The following is a 21,095-nucleotide window of genomic DNA, read 5'->3' as shown; positions in this document are numbered from 1 at the left end:
AAATTAATTAATCCAGAATAATGTTAACCTCTGCTTCCATATTTACACACCCTCACACTCTATGGAATATTATCTCCACCCATAAAAAGGCAGTGGAGGTGGGAAAAAATCCACTTATCGCTATTTCAGTTCCTTGGGATATTTTATGTCCCAGACTCTTTTTGGTTTTTAGAAAGAAAACTCTGTATGGGCATTTCAATTTGCTTCCTTGGGTCAGTTTTTGTTGGATTATTTTATCCCAGCATGTTATATTTTACCTGGGACAAAAAAGCACTCCTGCCATAAAACCCCCCACAGTATATTTCATTGGATATTTGATCCTGGCACCTTTTTGTTTACAGAAAGAAAACTGGAAATGCTAAATGGCTGGAATATGGGGACATGGTATACTACTGTGCAAGTGATAATATCCAAGGAGGACTAAGTTACAGGTCTACTTCTGTGTAAATGTGGCAATGAAAAGAGTACTTGGAGTAAAATATTGTACCATCTCTGTCATTGAAGTATATTTGGCATACATAAACTACTGCTATTTAACTGGATGTATTTATTTAATTTTAAATATTTAAACTAAGAAGTACTTCAACTTTTAAACAACAGCAACCCCTTTTGGTCATCCATAAAATATAGCAATATGGGTTCAATTTCGGATGTGCATCAGGAGATACTGCTGAAAGAGAATACATGGAAAGAGGATTTTAGGATTTCCAAAAGGCCTTTGCATAAGAGTCAAGAGGAAAGGATTCAAGATGGACTGCATATCAAAGAGAAAAAGGCTGGGTAGGCCATTGGTCTGACTTAATGTAAGGCAGGTCAGTAGCATTTTCACTGTGGCAAGACAAAGCAGCACTGAAAGTTTATAAAAGATGAAATAGGTAGGTTCATTTCATTTTCCCCTCTTGGTGCACCTATGGAGAAAGTGTGTGTTCTTCAATTATAAACAGATGGGGGGGAAATTGAACACACTCAAGTTTCTAATGTGTTAAAACCACTAGGAAAGAAAAAATTAAAAATGACAGTGGATTTTTTTTTAATTTGTGATTTAAATAAATACATTGCACTACTATACAACAGTGCTGACAATGAAGATTTGCACATCTGCTTTCATCTTTCAATCAAAGCCATATCTGAAAAATCCTGAAGAATGGCATTAATAAAGAAAAATGCTTGGCGTTGTTTGTTGGGAGTAATGCCTGGAGGAACTCCAGCAGTATTATTTCAAATGAAAACAGTTAACATTTGAAAACATCAAGATTATTTGTACTTTGCTATGAATTCTCTCGGTCCCTTACATATTGCCAGCCTAAGTTCTGCAGCACAATCTATCATCTTTTAACATGTTTTACTTTTAATATATATATATATATATATATATATACACATTGTTTTATTTTTATGTGTATTGTTTGAACATTTTAGTGTTGGCTGCTCTGGGCTCCTTGAGAGGAAGGGTAGGAGAGACATTTAATAATAAAATAAATAAATCTCCCATGAGTGCAGAGCTGTGCACATGGAACAAACACCATAAGACATGTTCGATTCTTCACCCACTTCCCATCCCTCAAATCCCGAAGCACAATCCATCATCTCCCTTGGGTGTAGAAGGGATCCTTCTCCCCTCAGATGGACACAAATTGTCCTGGGTGCATGGCAAGATGTCTAGCCATTACCTGAAATGAGAGGTACTTCTCATAGGAGCTACTTCCCTAGATCCCAGCAGGCCAACTACTAGTGCTGTGTCAGGGTAGCCTGGTTCTATGGCTTTGAGCTCTGTTACTATGCACCCCATCCAATCCTGCAGCTCCACTGGCGCAACATACTTCTGTGCGCACAATAGAGCTTCCTCTTCCATCCCCTTCAGCCTTCAGCCTTCCCTCAAAATCAGCTCAGGAGGGTTGAGGGACCCTCCGAAGTAGATTTTGAGGCTATGCAGGGGAAGGCAAGGAAAGTCCTGTTGGGCCAGAACCCTGCTGTACTTAGCACACTCTGCACCCTGCTGAGAGGCAAGAGAGGAGGAGGACAAGAAGGAAAAGAGGCTCTGTAGTGTTTTATGGGAATCTCCTCAGATGCTCATAGCCCTGCGATGATGCATCTATAGCCACAGGAAAGGATGGATCATGCCACTGGTTTGTAATCTCACAAGATATCCCAATGCCTTTTACAATGAAGAGGCAACAGAAAAGGAACAGGAACATTTCAGTAGCTGATATCCCAAGCAATTTACCTCTCTATCCAGAGATCATATTAGGTCCCCAAAGCAAACCTCAGAAGGAAGCAAAGAAATCTACCTGAGCTACACTCTTGAGAGAAATTGAGGGCCAAATATATATTTCCAATAATGCCAGTTAGGGAGATTTTAGAACTTGCCTCATTGCTCTTCTATTTTGGGAAACAGCTGAAATAATATGTTCATAACTCAAAAGGTGATGCAACAGGAGCAACAGAAAGGCTTTGTACACTTTGCCTCCTTCAATTCATGAGATTTGTTTTTTTTTAAAATAAAACTCCCTGCTCTGTCTCTATTCAAATGCACTTTATTAAAGGAATGTATCTAAAAGTATTTTCTGTAATACCTTCCCACTCCTCTCAGGAATTGATCTCTGAAGAAGGAAGTAGAATACATGCTTCAGGCCAAAGACAGAAGATAGGCTGAATATGCCTCCCACCATCCAGTTCAAAATGAACAGCTGCCACTCTCAGAGCAACAGATTACACACTTTTTTCCTCAGTCCATCCCATTCTTATTGTTCCTTGTCCTAACCTGCAGTTAGTTTGGCTCACCTAAAGAAGCTTAAATCTTCACAAACTGCTAATATGTTCCTTTTATGAACCCTGGTGAACGTTCTGTTTGTTAGAACAGTGTCAGGTCTTTGTAATAAATCCTCTGGTCCTTCTTCTTCACAGTCATGCTTCCTCTCCTTGAATTTTTTTTACAAAAAGGGAAACAGTCTCTTCTTCAGGATGTAAAGCACGGTGGCCAAAAACAAGGCAAGGGCAAGAAAGATGAGCAGTTTATCAGTCAGCTCCCTGCGGTTGTACTTGGTAATGAGCTTTCGTCCCAGCTGTATGGTCCCAGACATGGATTTGAATTCCTCACTGGCATCCAGAATGGTTCGTGAGGAACTAACTGAAAAGAGAGCATGTAAAATTTCAGCTCTGTATTTCAAAACACTAGCAAAACCTCACATACTGTGCGTGTCCTACTTGATTTCTATAAAACAGAATACAATGGAATAAGTGAATTGGCTCAAAGCACCAGGAAAGCGAACTGCAGAACTTTTCAAAACTAAGGACAAGTCAGGTGAAGGCAATATTTGCTGTCATCCGAGGACCACCTGATAATACAAATGAGATTGCAATGTCTTGTGGAGCCTCATTCTTAGAAGACAAAAATCGGAGCTGGCATAGGCCAATACGTGAAATTGGTCATGGTAACCAAGTCCCCCTGCTGCCATTTAAAATCTCATCTAAATCCAAAGTATCATAATGGAGCCACATGGACTGATACCAACTGGCAGAGCAGAGAGGGCATAATTGGCAATAGGAGTAAAAGGACAGATTTGGTTTCAACAGTGTGCAAGTCTTCTCTGCACAAAAAGACAGACATTGCAATATTGATATTACTTGATAAAAGGCTTTGTGAGATTTCTAATGTGGTGAATTAAAATATAGAACATCAGTTTTCACCAGCTATTAATTTAGAATGGCGTGGAACATTTTCAAACTGAAAAGTACAAGATAAAATGACACTGTTTTGGCAAATTTCCAAGGTTAGGATGTAGCTCAGGACCTATCTAAATGAAATAAAATAATAATACCTCAAGTGTTTGCAAAACAAAACCACAGACTTCCTAGCACACACAATTTGCTTTGATGTTCAGTGCCTTTCTCTGAAATGAGCAAAAGTTCATTATTAGTTTTTCTCTCTTGCAAAAATGTAAATGTGTTCTTCCATCATCATAAATGACATGGTTACACAACCATGTTATTTTGTACTTGGGTTATCAAGTACAAAATATCTTGTGAGAGGCGGCCCCTAAAATTAACCACCTTGCAGGGGTTTGGTTTCCATTATTGGAGGTTAATTAAAATACACACACACACACACATGCAGTAATATAAAAATGTTTAGAAATGGACAGCTATGGAACTGGTACATGCCAACAGAGGTAGTCCCAAAAGGGTCTTTCAGTTTGCAAATATATTTTGCTTGAGGATGAAGCCTTATCAGAACCAACCACATTACTTTGCAATTTTATTTTCCATTCACAGAGAAAAGTTTTGTCATCCATGTGATGCATGAAAGATTGATGCTGCTTTTCATGGGAAGTAACAACACTGGGCTTTCTGACTCCAAATTATTTATTGCTTGCTGCTGTAGAGACTTTTTCAAGTTTTTGTACAGTGGTAACATTTTAATGGTAGATTAAGTACAGATGGCTTTGTCAAGATGAGTGACCTTTGCTAAGCTCCACCTCAACCAAACAGGATGTGCTTTTTAACAGAGGACAGAGTCACTGCCAAGACTGTCACTTAGTGAGAGAGGAAGCATATACTGAGGAGCTGCAGACAACCCAGCTCTAGAGGGAGAAGGAAGAGGAGGAGAAAACTGCATTTATTGAAACCATCTCTTCTATTTCCCCCAGCAAAGGCAGAAGGCCCAGCTGGCCCACATCTGATTCTAAATGGCCTATTCATAGTCAATTTTAACAGCAGATTTGAAATACAGTTTTAAGGGCTAAAAACAGTCAGGTCAAACTCTGGTTTTTTAGTGCAAAGTGCAAAACTCTTTTAGAAGTGCTTTAAGACTTTACTTGCACTGGATTCAGGTGACAGGAGTTAATGTGGGTGGGAGTTAACTATTAGTGTATTTTAAAGAGAAATATTATTTTGAAACACATGCACAGAATTCATGCTGTATATGTGTATTTTATACATGGATATCCACACCCAAGTACATAATATTTAATAAAATTCGGCCCTTCAAAAATGACTTAGACTGCTGTTTATATTGCTTCAGCTTTAAAAGAAATGGGGGTGCCACAGCATCTGATTGTCCTGATGCGCAACCTGGACAAGAGGCTACTCTAAGGAGAATGGAGTATGGAGAAACCGATTGGTTCCCAATCGGAAAGGGTGTGAGACAGGGGTGTATCTTATCAACCTATCTGTTTAATCTCTATGCAGAACATATCATACGGAAAGCAGGACTAGACCAAGATGAAGGAGGTGTGAAAACTGGAGGGAGAAATATCAATAATTTCAGACATGCAGACGATACCATGCTACTAGCAGAAACCAGTAATGATTTGAAACGAATGCTGATGAAAGTTAAAGAGGAAAGCACAAAAGCAGGACTACAGCTGAACGTCAAAAAGACTAAAGTAATGACAACAGAAGATTTATGTAACTTTAAAGTTGACAACGAGGACATTGAACTTGTCAAGGATTATCAATACCTCAGCACAGTCATTAACCAAAATGGAGACAATAGTTAAGAAATCAGAAGAAGGCTAGGACTGGGGAGGGCAGCTGTGAGAGAACTAGCAAAGGTCCTCAAATGCAATGATGTATCACTGAACACCAAAGTCAGGATCATTCAGACCATGGTATTCCTGATCTCTATGTATGGATGTGAAAGTTGGACAGTGAAAAAGGCGGATAAGAGAAAAATAAACTCATTTGAAATGTGGTGTTGAAGGAGAGCTTTGTGCATACCATGGATTGTGAAAAAGACAAATAATTGAACAAATTAAACCAGAGCTGTCACTAGAAGCCAAAATGATGAAGCTGAGGTTATCATACTTTGGACACATAATAAGAGGACATGATTCACTAGAAAAGACAATAATGCTGGGAAAAACAGAAGGGAGTAGAAAAAGAGGAAGGCCAAATAAGAGATGGATTGATTCCATAAAGCAAGCCACAGACCTGAACTTACAAGATCTGAACAGGGTGGTTCATGACAGATGCTTTTGGAGGTCACTGATTCATAGGGTTGCCATAAGTCGTAATCGACTTGAAGGCACATAACAGCAACAACAACAATATCCAGGACAAAGGGCAAGAGGGTTAATCCTTTACTTTAGGTAATTTGGTCACAGACACCCAAACACAAAGGGGGGGGTGCTGAGGTGGGATAAAAGTGTAATAAATAAACCAACTAACTAACCGACCACTCAAATAGGCTTGGGATGGGGATCTGGAGCCAAATTTCATGCGGCCCACCATGTCCCACTGATAACTCTCGTCCCTTAAACATGGCCATGGAGGGATGGAGTGATCCATGACACTGGAAACAGCCTGCTTGATTTCTGTGTTGAATGCATAGGAAGGGGCTTTGTCTCTTGCACAGAAATGCAGTGGGCTGGGCTGGCAGGGGAGGAATGGATTGTTTTGTCCCTCCCCAGGCAGCTCATTTGGTTTCTGTGGTGGCCGCAGAGGAAGTAGCTTCTCTTCCTCCATTGCCAGCATGGAAGCCAAGAGAGTTGCCAGATGAGAGACAGTGGTCCGCCCCTCCTTCACCAGTCCAATGTGTTGCCATGCTGGCCAGGGAGAAAGGGGCTTCTCTTCTTTTGTGGCCAGCACGGTAGTCGAATCAGCTGCCGGAAGAAGGAACCAAACTCATTGTCTCTCCTCTGCCAACTCGAGAGGGGGTGGAGAGACAGGGAGAGAGAAAATGGGATTGAGAAAAGAAGGGGGTGGCAGAGAGAAAGAGAAGCTCTGTCCTCCGTCAGCAGCAAGCAGCCCTCCATAGAATATCCCCAAGAAAATACGGCCTTTGCAGGAAAAAAGTAGAGACTTTTATATCTTGGAACAATGGCAATGCCTGAGATGCTTTCAAGGCCTTCTGGTTCCTAACTGTTTAGGATATTTGCAGTTCTACTGTCAACCACACCCTCATGAGAGACAACAGAAATGTGCAACACAAACCCACTGAGTGCTGCTGCTGCTGCTGAGCAACTTCCTTTCATTTCTACAAAGCTTCTGCAGGCAAAAGAAAGTTTGATGCATTTGCCCCCAAACCTTTTTTTTTAAAGAGAGAAGTAAGATTTTTTTCACATCAGGTTTATTTTATTTGACAGCTGGTATAGGAAAGTGGGGAGGAGACCCCGGCTGGGAGTCCAGAGTCTGTGAGTTCAATCCCCGCTCATGTTTCCTGGGTATCAAGGGCCAGCTAAAGATCACCCCCACAGTGAGTGGCTCAGGAGTTACGTGCCCTGCCACCTGTGCAGCCGTGGCAAGCTGCATAGTCCCAAAGAGCCCAGTTGCCCCCCCAGCTGGCAGTTGCGGACAAGGAAGGGGCTGGCTTGTGCAGCTGTAGCAAGCTGAGCAGGCCCTAGCCAGCTGGGGAGGACTAGCCTCAGAGGGAGGCAATGGTAAACCCCCTCTGAATACCGCTTACCATGAAAACCCTATGCATAGGGCAGCCATAAGTCAGGATCAACTTGAAGGAAGTCCATTTCCATGTTTATTTTATTTTATTATATTTATTACTAGATTTACATGGCTGGCTGTTAACACATGTTCCCTGAATGGCACTTCTGAGTCCAGTTTCTGTTAGGATTTTTTTTTTTTAAACAAAGGCTGAATCCAAGGGCAACAATGTGAGAGCTCCCACACTATGTGTCAAGTTAGTTTCCTCCCTTTGCCTCTGAAGTACCACCCTTGAAAGACCATCCTTCAAACTGATGCATATGCATGTATACATCTTGTATACCGCCCTACAATTCTTTGGAATGAATTGCAGTCTGAAAGTACAGTAATAAATACCATTTATAAAAATGGCAATAATTGACTCAATAACTGCTCACCTTGATCATTTGCTTACCTAGAGTCTGCATAGTCTCCTCACTCTGCCGGACCTGCTGAGACATCATCCTGCTAATACCCATCAGGCTCTCTGTGATGTCACTAGCTCCCTCTGCCAAGCTTTCCTTAGTCGTTTTTCTAAAAGAGAAGAAAAATAAAGCTTAATATATATTAAAAAAAATAGACAAAGTGCTTCAAAAGCGAGGGGAAGCATGCAGATGGACAATGTTACCAACCAAACATTCAGATACATATACAAATACAAGCATGTGCTTTTACTCTGCTGTTTCAAAATAAAGTATTACATTGGAAGTCTGGGCCAATCATACAAAGTTTCAGAGCCACTGATATTTTTAAAACATTTCTTTCAAAAATTGCCATTTAGCTAAAGTAGAGGGATAAACTTAAAATGTAATCACATGTCGATATATCCAACTCAGTTTACAGCACAGCACAAAGGCAAGCTACTGTTTTAGTGATCCAGGATACTGTTTCTACAGCACCACTTGCTGTGCAATCCTATGCGTGCATATTCAGAAGTCATTGAATGGGGCTTATTCCTAGGTAAGTGGGTACAAGACTGCAGCCTTAGTGGAACTGGATGTTACCTTAATAAATTCTTGATACCATCCAATCAAAACTGCTATTGAAAACTAATTGAAAGAAACTGGAAAGAATGAAAGCTTCTGCTGTTCTTAACACTACACATGAAAAAAAAGTAACATTTGGGAGTATATTGTAAACTGCCCATAATGTGATCTACACTACAACTAAAAAGGTATTCCTAATGCTGCAATCTTGTGCCAACTTACCTGGAAGCAAGACCCTCTGAACACAACGGGAGTTACTTTTGGGGAGACACGTATAGGATAGTACTGTCAAAGGCTCTCTTTCCCAAAATTATAGGCTCATGGCTTCCAATATTTATTGGATATATTTATCAATGTGGAGAATCGCTATGAGACTACAAAGAGATTGAGGAGCAGAAACAGAGAGCAGAGGCCAGGAGCACTAAAGAAGAACTTCAGCTGTTTGACTCTCCATCAGTTTTCCAAAGTTGACTGCAAAAGATGATGGACAGCAGAGGTGGTAACAAGTGGCTGAGTAGGTTATGATGGCTTAGGCTTATGACAATTCTCATGAAGAGTGACCTTCTGAAGCAAAGTTTGACAGAAAGAGTTCAGGGAGTCCTCCAGCATAACATCTGGTGGCTGAATTCTACAGTTACAAAAGAAGGATCGTGTACCTTTGTCGTAACGGGTCTCCACCACGAAGCAGTTCATCTTTCTCCGCATTGTCAATAGCAATTTTGCAAGCTAAATTTGCCTTCCTCCAGGCTGTCTGATTGCTGAAATTATTTGTGATATTTAGAACAATGGTGACAGAAACACCTGTCTGTATTAAGTACAAAGCAACAAAGATAGTGGAATACATAAAAATGCAACATCCCATTATTATTTGACATAATTAACAATGATCATTAATATGTATACTATTATTATCACTGCATTAACAGCTGTATTATGCATTCTCCTCACCTATTCTACTCTTATCTGAACACTGTAAGAACAATGGTTCTTTGTCAGCAGTCCAGTCAGCAATAAAAAGGTCTGGATGTTTGGAGAAATTAATAACAGTCCATCCCATTCTCTGGAAAGTTGCTTGGGATACTCATAGCATTGGATGGATGTCCTGAATTATACAGTTATCTTCCATCTAACTGTTCAGTAATCTTTGAACTCAATGGGACTTACTTCTGAGTAGACATGTATACATAGGATTGTATTGTGAATATAACCTAGAGACCTTCGTGTACAGGAGGTTCTGCACCCACTCCTGTACATAAGAATTATCCCTGCCAAACTTCTGTCAGAGCTATGTCTGTCAGTGCTGATCCCGAGTTGCGGGGCAGGGGGGAAAGGGTGCACTGAGGAGAGGAAAGGAAGGAGACGTTGGATCTCAACACTGGATCTCACCCTAAGCATGTATTTAAAATACAGTAGGTAGAATCCTATGTTGCACAAGCAGATTTCTGATAACACAACAGGACTTCCCCTTCCTCCCCTCCCCCCTGTAGTCCCCCACGTTTCTAAAGTCTGCTCCAGAGGGTCCCCCAACTCTCTGGAGTAGATCTTGAGGGTGAGCAAGCAGGTGCACAGAGGAGGTGGGGAAGGTAAAGTCCTGTTGTGTGAGCCGAAGTCCATCACACTCACACCTTGACAGTATTAGATACAACCCAGTTCTAACAATGTTTACAGTTTTACTGACCTGAGCCTTTGCTTCTTATGGTTCTCTACTTCTTGGAGCAACGCTTGCTTTTCTGATTCTTTATCTTGTTCCTTAGCCATCTGCTCAAGCTCCTAAGCATATCCATAAACAATGGACACATTATTATTGTTTTAAATGTTTATTAAATCTTCATAAAATCAACAGAAACAACAACAACCAACAAACATCATTACACTTAGTAATCAAGTTTCATTACATTCTTGAGTATTTTCCCCCTAACTGAATTATACACAGTCATTATTTAAGCAGATTCTTCTAGAAGGATATTTGGGTTGCTCTGGAGCTGCTAGGGCTACAGTTTCTTTGCTTATGAATGACAGAAATGGGTACCACATTTCTAAAACACTGTTATGCTTAGTGACACATGTTATTTTAAACAATCAATTGTACTGTAACAGAAAAGGAAACCTATTTAGCAAGCACACACACAGAGGGCTGCCAACGGAATTTCCGGTACACTGTATGTAGATTGGACCCTCTACATTCTCATCCACCCGCTACCTCCTGGCAATCTATTGGTTTAGCAAGAACTGCTGCTTATGTACATATGTTGCCAGTATGGACCGTTATTTTGAATCCACAGTCTTGATTTAAGATTTTTAACCTGCCTTTCAGAGTTCCTCCCCTTACAAGGCATTTTACAACAGTTATAAATAGTTCAAAAACCATAATCATATAACAGATAATTATTAAATAACATGTAAACATTAAAATAACATAAAAAGATAGCAGCAGCTAAAAAAATTCAAACATGGAAAATAAATAGTTCAAGCATCGTAATCAATAAATGACATTTAAACATTAAATAATATTAAAAGATAGCAGCAACTAAAAAACTTCATATTTCAAACAGCAAAATAAGCAGTCTGAATTCTTTATGAATAAGAGCAATATCCATATCTTTCTGAAGAACAATATCTAAGTGGCAGCCCTCACCCCCAATTGCTTTAACTGCAACATTCCACAGTCTCAATGTTTTACAGCAAAATACCAACAACAACAAAAGCATGCCAAAAAATAGGATGGGGGATGGGGGACAGAGAAAGAGAAAGATTAACAGCACAATCCTATGTATACCCAAAAGTCCCAATTCAAACCATGTCTACTCAAAAGTAAGTCCTACTGAATTCAATGGGGTGAAGAGACACTACAAAAAAATTTTAATTTATTATATTAATTCACTAATAGGCAAAAAATCTTGCGGTTTAAGAATGTACCTATAGCCCACAGATATTTCTATCAAACTTTAAAAAGCAGGGAAATTGGGCAGCTATAGTGAGTGCACCAGGGGAGCAGGAGACCTGACCTCCTCTCTGAGATATTGGACTGCCCTACAAATTGGTCAAAATGCAAACACCATTAGGGTTGGTCTTTCACAGTCCAATCCACTTCCTGTGTAGCTTGGAAGAATTTGGTAACATGTGCCTCTAAACATATGGTGAGTGGTGGCAACACTTGCCATCTCCAAATATAGAGAATTATATTTTTGTATGTTTGCTGGTGTTCTTCTTACTTTGCTTCTTTCCTGTCTGACTAATGTTTCTACAGAGAATCTAAACTAGAAAATTTTATTTTCCTCATTATTCATCCCAGAAATCTGTGTCAAATTTATTTTTATTAATTTCAAAGCCTTTTTATTGGTCAGTGTCATACGATGGTGAAGACAGCCTTTTGTGTTTCAATTTGGAGGTTATGTTCTATTTCTATTTTGGGTGCATTAACAGTGGAATCTGAAACTGTAGTTTGATGTAAAATCAGACTGATTCCAGTATGTTGCTCCTTCAGCAATGACTCTTGTTGTTGTTATGTACCTCCAAGTCGACTACGACTTATGGCGACCCTATGAATCAGTGACCTCCAAGAGCATCTGCCATGAACCACCCTGTTCAGATCTTGTAAGTTCAGGTCTGTGGCTTCCTTTATGGAATCAATCCATCTCTTGTTTGGCCTTCCTCTTTTTCTATTTCCTTCTGTTTTTCCCAGCATTATTATCTTTTCTAATGAATCATGTCTTCTCATGATGTGTCCAAAGTATGATAACCTCAGTTTCAATTACTCTAGCTGTTGGGAAAAAGAGGATACATGTTTTCAGCCCGCTATTTTTAAACCACTTCATTTAAGGCAAGGTGGGCATGGTCAATTAAAAACATAGAGCACACCTAGCATTTTGCTAGAATATATTTCACCTCCCACTGTTTTATCTTGTGCAAATTGACACACTCCTGAGGTCCACTGGAGACTATTCTGCAGAAGTCAGTGCCATTATTATGTTTGGAGTTTTTTTACTGTAAATTTTGCAAAGTGTTGCTGTACTTCACATATTCGCAGAAACAGAAACAAAAGAAAATGATTTCCTATAGGAAATGTCACTAAAATTGCAAAGGAAATCAGACATATTCAAAGTGACCATCTGAACTATATCAACTGTCTTAATAATGTTGCTTCCTCCCTGCTAAAACAAGATCAGCACAGCACATGTCTTCTTTCTATTATTTGGGCTGATTGAAGGCATGTTACCAAATGCTTCCAAGCTACACAGGAAGTGGATTGGACTGTGAAAGACCAACCCAAATGGTGTTTGCATTGTGACAAATTTGTAGGGGAGTCCAATATCTCAGAGAGGAGGTCAGGTCTCCTGCTCCCCTGGTGCATTCACTATAGCTGCCCAATTTCCCTGCTTTTTAAAGTTGGATAGAAATAGCTGTGGGCTATAGGTACGTTATCACCCATGGTAATGCATTTTTAATCTATTAATTAAAAACAAACCATGCCGGTTTTTTACTTTAAACCTACTGAAGATGAAGGTCTGTGTTTGGGGCAAGCTCAGGGGTTTGATTAGAGATACCTTACAGTCATCTCTGAGTGTTAATGAACGACAACAGATTATGAGAACTTCTCAAGAAAAAAGTCCAAACAGCTTCTTGTTTCTTTCTCTTCCGTTTTTCCCTTTAACCTGTGAATTCGCCGTGGGGGGGGGGGGGTTGTGTATCACCAAGAGAACTTTCAGAGTTGTAGAGCAAGCGATTCTGAATCCAACAGTATAAGACTTGTAAGTTTTTGTTTTGAATTGGGACTATAGAAAGCACCAGAAAGGTGTGTGTGGGGGGTATTTTCATTTAACATGGTAGAATGCAAAAAATCCCTACTGACTATAGCATACAGCCATTCTCGTGGCTGTATAATACTCCACCAGTCTTTCATCATAGAACCCAAGGCCGCGTACATGTGGTTCCCAGGCAGTCTCCTATCCAGACACTGATCAGACCCAGACCTCCTTAGTTTCAGCAAGGTGGTGGCCTCACGTACCTTCAGACTAAAGTCTGGTATCACAACACACACACAGCCAGGAAAGCAGGCATCCCTCCCCCCTCCATGCTTTGATCGCTACATCACACTCTTGAGTTTTTACAACAAACCGGTGTCTTTGCAAAGCGTTTAGTTTGCATTGCCATTTTTTGTGGGGTTGTGGGATTTATTTATATAAATATTGCATTTATATCCCACCTTTTTTCCAAAGAGCACAAGGTAGCATACACAGTTCTCCCCTTCTCATTTAATCCCCACAACAATACTGTGAAGTAGATTAGGCTGGCAGGCAGTGACTGGCCCAAGGTCACCCAGTGAGTTTCATGGCTGAGTGAGGAGTTGAACCCTGTCTCCCAGGTCCTAGTCCAACCCACCAATCCTATTTTTAAGCAATTAGGCAGGGCTTACATGTGTCATTGCTGTGATTTGACAGGAAACTAATACTGATTTTAAAAAACAGTTCTGCAGTGACAAACTGGTTTTGACAATAAACTGTTATATGAGGTGTATGTATTTTTACATCTCCAGTGTGTGTGTATGGAGTCTTTCCAACAAGCCTGTGAGGTAGGTTAAGCTGAGAGTCAGTTCAGTCAAGCTACACATGCTTAGAATATGTGTTCTACATATTCTGTGTTTGTTGGTATTTTGTTTGTTGATATTTTGCTGTAAAATATCAGAACTGTGAAATGTTGCTGTTAAAGGCAATGGGGCGAGGGCCCCCCCCGCTGGCTTTGTGCATATTTTCGCCCTGCTCTGCATGGTCTGTGAATATGACATATTTGCACCTGTCTTTTCTTCCTGTGTCCTCTCTCCCACTGTTATTTTTGCAACAACCTTGTGAGATAGGTTAGGCTGAGAATTGGTATAAGCAAGTTGCATATGCTTAAAGTATATTTATGTGTGTGCTAGCTCCTACTGGAGCCCAGAGCTGAACAGGGCTCCGCTTGCTTCCTGGATATCAGTTGTGTTGGGGACCAAATAGAGAAGGTGGAGGATGGGGGCCAGAGCCTTGCCCACACAGGGCCATCTTATTGCCACATTTTATTTTAAACTCATGCAAAATACTCACAACTCTGGGCAGAGCCTGAGAGGAAGAGGAAGGGCCCCTCCCCATCCACCCCCAAGAGCAACACTAGCAGGAGATCAAGCCAGATGGCATAAATGGCATAGGGGGTGGAAGAATCAGAAAAAAAACCAATGGACAGAGGCAACAGGGAAAGGGAAGGTACCAACAAAGAGGGGACCAGCAGATTTACACGTTTCCTCTTTGACAACCCTAGAAAAACACAGAGAGGGAAAGAGAAAGAGCGTGTGTGCTGAAAAAGTTACCATGGAGAATATCCTATATGGCTCATTAATACCCACTCACATTTACTGTGTAGTAGAATCTGCAAAAACTAACTCATAAGGAGTACCTGATGATCAAACAGAGATTACAAAGAGACAAGCCGCTAGCCAGAGAGGAGACAACAGCAGCTTTTGATTTGCTGGTGCCCAAACATTAATCACAGCTCTGGCTTCACTCACTGGCTAAAAACCTGAAGGGACAGGGACTTGGAACAGCCAGACCGCTCATTTCACTGAAATTGGGATGGGGTGGGGTTAACAGCTCACATTTTGGTGTCTAGTTTTTCTTTCCTAGAGCAGTTAGAAAATTGCCTTTTTTTAAATGAAAGCTAAGAGTCTTGACCCCCTGCTGGCTCCAAAACCAGGAGAAACCAACCCTTTTTTACCCGCCTGTCAGCAGCCCTGCACACACAATCTATTTATTCTTGGTTGCTTTTAAGACAACTGGGAACCTGGACTTTTAAAAAATATCAGTGCTGCCATAAATCCTATTATCTACTTCCAACTGGTGAGTAGACAAGTAGGAAGTATGATAAAAGTGAGTATAATTATCCTTACCAGTATGGTGTAATCTGCTACCACTTTCTGAATCTTTAATTCAGGAGAGGAAGAGTGATTTTTTCACAGCACTAGGTTGGGTAGTATTTTACTTTGTAGTCATCTTCCTACTCAGTTACAAGTTCATGTCCAGACCACGAATCATGGGTTGTTATTATGTCTTTAACTGCCTAGGCCCAAGGAATAAATGATCATGTACAATTTAACTTCCTTGTGGTGGAGTGCATGGATAGCCTGCCCCTCTGACTGAGCAGGGCATTTGGTGTCTTTGGTGGCGCTTAAAGCACTTGCTTCCTTAGTGAGAAGAGAATATTTGGATGTACGGGGCCTATGCAGGCTGACTTCATAACAGGTGTCATTTCTACAGCCATGATAGTTTAAGGGACCTTCATGATGACTGTGAGAAGGTCAGCTGAGACTGATATAACCAGGGAAAATAGCCGTGCCTCCCATGTAAACATCTCTCTCTCTCTCCTCTCTCTCTCTCTCTCTCTCTCTCTCTCTCTCTCTCTCTCTCTCTCTCTCTCTCCTCTCTCTCTCTCTTCTCTCTCTCTCTCTCTCTCTCTCTCTCTCTCTCTCTCTCTCTCTCTCTCTCTCTCTCTCTCTCTCTCTCTCTCTCTCTCTCTCTCTCTCTCTCTCTCTCTCTCTCTCTCTCTCTCTCTCTCTCTCTCTCTCTCTCTCTCTCTCTCTCTCTCTCTCTCTCCTCTTTTTAAATTAAACTCCTTTATTAGTAAAATACTGAATTAAGCAACATCCACATCTGAAAGAAGTCATAAAAATGGCTAACATAAAAATGTACACTAGATATTGACATGCTGATTCAGTGGTACTTACTTCAAAGGAAGCATGTTTACGATTAGGATGTAAGGACTTTACTAAATGCTATGGCATGGGATTGGACAACACATGAGTTCTGATGAACCACAAAATGCTAAACAACTGTTTGCTAAGTGTGCATAGCTACCATGTTAAAAAACAAAATTAAATGAAGCAGCCAAATAATAATAATAATAATATACAACAGTATATTATCAATGAATGCAAAATACATAGGATCATTAAATCAGCAATTCCTTTGTGAGATATTCTTGTGAAATCAAAGTGTGGTATACTACAAGCCTTCAATGTGGCTGATATACAGAAATAAAGTCTGTGTTTGAAAAGCTCAAAAACCTATTTGAAATCCTCCTTTACAGATTTTCAGTGCTTTGCCAACATGCCTCACCTGTATTCTAAGTCGTAAATGCTGAAATTTTTCCTTTACTTTAGCATTCAATTCTGTAAGTGTACTTACAGGCCCCATACAATCCCGGATGTCCTAAAATAAATAATAAACTGTGTACAGAATAAACAAGTTTTAACAGATGCTTTCTCAGGCTGCATATTCAATTGTCAGCTTGATTATTTTTAAGATAGTATTACTATAGTAATGAAAATAGTATGTTTATGTATTAGCCATATTGTCTACCATGTGAATTTAGTTTTAAAGGCTGCCCCAGCTGCTAAAAAATTCTTACAAAGAAGGCACTTCCATTTAGTAGCTGATGTGTTTCATGCACAAATAACATGACAACCGTGCATGTAATTCAATGCATTGACAAGGGATGTACACTCCTTGTAAAGGTACAACTAATCATGGCTTAGCAGCATGTGAGCACACAACAGATTACACGCATGGGGTAATCAATGTTACAATTTACAAGTCTAAGTCTTGCATGGAAGTGCCTTCCTTGTATGCATTTGCTAGTATACAAAGTGCCCCCCTCTGCTCCTATATTTTTGGAAACTAGGGAAACCTGGCAGTGCGAGAACTGAACTGAAGGGGAATGCAGAGGGCATATCTATTTCATCACACAGGTACAGTAGGACCCCACTCATACAGCAGGTTAGGTTCCAGCAGGGCTGTGGAGTCGGAGTCGTGGAGTTGGAAGCAATTTTGGGTGGAGTCGGAGTTGGTAGAAATGTACCCACTCCAACTTCAAAATAAATTTTGATTGACATTTTTTTTTAAATATAAATTCAAAATGTCAAAGAAGCTTCCCATAAAGTCAGCTGTAGTTGAGCATTTCACCATAACTCAAGATGGAAAACATTTTGTGTGTCAGTGTATGACACAGAACCCAGATGAAGACAAATGTTGTGATGCCAAGATCAGCGCATATTCAGGCAGCGATAAAAATGCTCCTATGAGAGCTTCCAATTAAAAAAGACATTTACAGCCCTTTCCAGGGCTGTGGAGTTGGAAGCAATTTTGGGTGGAGTCAGAGTCGGACAGTAGAAAAATAGGGGCATCGGAGTCGATGGTTTGGCCTACCGACTCCACAGCCCTGGGTTCCAGATCCCCCCAAAAAGCAAAAACCTCCAAAAAGCGGATCAGCTGTAGGGCGGGGGTCTGGAACCTAACCTGCTGATTGCACCGGAGGAGAAGATCAGCTGTAGCACACTACAGCTGATCTTCCCCTCCTCCGGCACGATCAGCTCAAGCGTGGGAGTCTGATCGCGCCAGAAGATGAGATCAGCTGTAGCGCTCTACAAATGATCTTCCCTTCCTCGGGCGAGATCAGCTGGAGCACAGGGAGCTCCAGCCCCCCCTTCAGCTGATTGCCCTGCTGGCGCCATATTAACAGAATGCTGAAAAGCGGGGCGCCGAGAAGCGGGGCCCTACTGTACAGAGGATATTTTTCAGATCAGTTAGAAACTGCTTGCAATGGAAAGTGGAAACTGGTTGCAGTGGAAAGCTACAACTGATTATATTGTTGCCGGACATGAGAAAGAGCAAAAGGCATGGAGGGCACAAACCTCAAACCAGAACCATGGCTGCCTAGAGGGTGGAAAAATTAGAAAGCATCCCGAGCTACCTTTGTGGTCCATATGTGCTTTTTCACTCAACAACACTGCAGACGGGCTCCCACCATCAGATACACACCCAGAGAGATGCACAGAAGGGAGAACATCAGACTCTGAGCAACTTTTTTCAATCACAATCCTGAAGGTGGGAGAAGTTGCAGGCACCTTTCCTTTCTTAAAGCCTTTGAAGAGCAGAGGAGCCCCTTCAGGTTTCTGTGCCTGACAACTCCAGAGCTAAACAAGTGTGAAGAACAATTACAGAGAACTAGCCATCTTATTCACTTGTACCCATAACAACCAAGTTTTGTGGCGCCTTAAAGACAAACAAAAGTATTATGGGATAAGCTTTTGTGGACCTGAGTCCCTTCCCTTTCATCAGATATGTGGAATGTCATCCTGAGTTGGCAATTACATGTATATATACTTTCCAAATGAGGATGTCATTATATACATCTGATGAAGTGGACTCCAGCGCATAAAAGCGCATAATACCACAATAAACGTGTTAACCTTAAAGTGCCACAAGACTGCTGTTTTAGCTGTGGAGAAGAGGCCGGCCAAAGGAAACAACTTGTGCAGAAGGGGCGTGGCCACGAAGAGCCTCCTAAGGCAGTAGAATAGGGGAGAAAATGAGCCTATAAAGAAAACATACAGCTACGAGTCATCGTCGATTTATGGACCGAGGATGGGGTTGTTGTACCTGCACCGCTGCTTTAATCTCTAAGTCGAATTTTACAATCTCCTGGTTGCAAACTCGCACCGGCACGTCACCGGCAGCAGCCATCTTGGGAGGTACTACGGCGAGCGCAAAGGAACAAGAACAAATTTCGAAACGCAGCCTCTCCGCCCCGCCTCCTGAGGAGGTGCCAACAGCAGTTCAGGAAAAAAAGTAAGGTGGTTGGCGGAAGGGGAAGCAAGGGGCTTTCGCTTCTTGTCCGCTCCTCCATTTTTTTTCAAAGAGCTCCCTTGCCCCCTCGTTGGCTGTCTCCGTGCGGGGCTGCCGCTGAAACAGGAAGAAGCAAGAAATAGTCTTCTGGCACCTTAACGCCTAACCAACTGACTTCACCGCTGATTGCTTTCCCCCCTCTAATCTGCACCCCATATGCCAGCCTGTCTGCCGAGAGTCCCACTTTATGAATCTGAGGAAGTGAACTCCAGTCCACGAAGGCTTATGCCACAATACATTCGTCAGTCTTTCAGGAGTTGCAAGACTCTTTTTGCTCTTTTGATGTTTGGTTGTTTTTGCTGCATCGGGGAAAGGACCGTAGTTCAGTGGTGAACCGTTTGCTTTGCATATAGAAGGTCCCAGGTTCAATCCCCGGAATCTCCAGACAGCGTTGGGGAGACTCCCCTGCCTGAAATCCTCGATAGCTGCTGCCAGTCAGCTATCCAATGGTCTGAGTATAAGGCAGCTTCCTGTGTTGAAAGAACTAGGTAGGGAAGAAGTCAGGGCGGAAGCAAAAAGCTCCCCTGCTTAGGATGCCCGTAGCAACTAAGGCTCCATGAAGGAGAAAGCATGGGACGGGAAAATATTTTTCCTCAAAAGGTAGAATGGCAAACAACAGTGAAGGAATTTTCACCTGAGGATACTCCCTTGTTGATGGTAGATGCTCTTGAAGCTACTACAGTGAAGCGGCACAAACATTTGGGTCTTTCATGCCTAGGGACACTTACTTGGGAGCAAGGCTGTAATCCTATGCATGTTTACCAAGAAATAATTCCCACGGTGGTCATTGGAGCATGTAAGCATCTATATAATTGCAACCTGAGTCTCACTGAACTCCATGGGACTTTTGGAATTTTACATAATAAGCAAACCAGCCTGCTCTAAGATTCTTTTATTGATACACTTCTTAAGGCTCTCCAATTGCTGGAAGCTTTGAGAGAATGGAATGGGAGTGGTGGATCCAGAATGGTGGCATAATCGTCTGGTTTCTCCCCTGAAGCTTCTAGTATCACAGTGAAATAAAGGAAGCACTGAAGGACTGTTGGTGTCATCCAGTGAGACACTTAAGTTTCCCCTAAATATTTCATAGCTGCTAGTAATGAAAATCATAGGTAGCTGTGCCTGGTCCATTAGTAAAAATATATATCAGAAGTCACAATGAATCTTTTATTATTTCTTTGGAACCTACTTCCAAGTAGTACTATTTAGAATTGAGGGCTTAATCCTCAGTTTCAGGAGCTCTGTGAAAAAGCTGAGTTAACTGGGATAAAAACTGCCACCTAGGCAACATAATTCATCCCCTTCCTTCTCTCACCCACCTGAACGATGTGAATGGGCTACCTGAGAAATGTGACATGATTGCCTGCCAGCTGTCAGTCAAATGCAATGTGGGTAAAGACAACCTTAAAAACGGGCAGCAGCCATGCAGTCTTTTGTCCCTCTTGATTTCCTCAATCTGCAACTGCTAACTGAAACTGCTATCGGCAGAGACGAGCACTGGGAGTAAGTTTGCAATGTTAGTTTGGACTAAATGTAGGATTAGTTAGAGCAATATTCTTGTATAGGGTTTTATTTCAATTTTGAGCTGCATACTTGCTATTTCTCCCCCCCTCCCTTTTTACCTGGTTTTCTGGGCTGTACTGGTTTCTGAACACACTCAAGGGCTGGTTAACCTCCCATGATGCTAGGGGAGACAGGCTGAAATGGCTCAGCGGGAGACTTGGAGTTCAGGTGGCTGTTTAGCTACTCTCAAGGAGACCACTGTAAAGCAGTAGGAATCCCAGGCCTTTTTGCCCTGGCTATCCTATAAGCAGGTGGTGGCAACAGAGAAAAAGGACTAGGATCCTCAGGGCTGCTAGCGTAGCCTACCTTGCATAATGCAGCCTTTGGAAAGCTTTCAGCTGAATGGCTATATAAAACACAGGAAGCATTTCTACAGTAAACATAACTGAAGAATCCAATCACTCCCAATAAAGAAAGAGCAGAAGCT

At 41.5% G+C, this 21,095-nt stretch overlaps 1 protein-coding gene across 2 annotated transcripts; it reads right to left on the bottom strand.

Annotated features, from left to right (window-relative positions):
• Positions 1-2,518: 2,518 nt before the first annotated feature.
• BNIP1 (BCL2 interacting protein 1) lies at positions 2,519-20,791 on the bottom strand. Of its 2 annotated transcripts, XM_061616916.1 has the most exons (8): positions 20,728-20,791; positions 18,860-19,162; positions 16,538-16,630; positions 10,081-10,172; positions 9,059-9,160; positions 7,832-7,950; positions 3,819-3,890; positions 3,040-3,127 (listed from the first exon to the last, which is right to left on the bottom strand). In XM_061616916.1, the coding sequence occupies exons 2-7, from the start codon at positions 18,941-18,943 to the stop codon at positions 3,820-3,822; spliced, it is 561 nt and encodes a 186-aa protein (XP_061472900.1). In that variant the 5' UTR covers positions 18,944-19,162; positions 20,728-20,791; the 3' UTR covers positions 3,040-3,127; position 3,819. The 2 variants fall into 2 exon arrangements, with proteins under 2 accessions (XP_061472899.1, XP_061472900.1); XM_061616915.1 differs by lacking the exon at positions 3,819-3,890 and having other exon boundaries at positions 2,519-3,127; positions 20,728-20,790.
• Positions 20,792-21,095: the final 304 nt, after the last annotated feature.

The sequence above is a fragment of the Rhineura floridana genome, chromosome 3 (genome assembly GCF_030035675.1).
Source record: "Rhineura floridana isolate rRhiFlo1 chromosome 3, rRhiFlo1.hap2, whole genome shotgun sequence".
In the NCBI taxonomy this organism is placed as follows: Eukaryota; Metazoa; Chordata; class Lepidosauria; order Squamata; family Rhineuridae; genus Rhineura; species Rhineura floridana.
The sequence above is the reverse complement of the archived record's forward strand: the minus strand, read 5'-3'. Positions and strand labels throughout refer to the sequence as shown.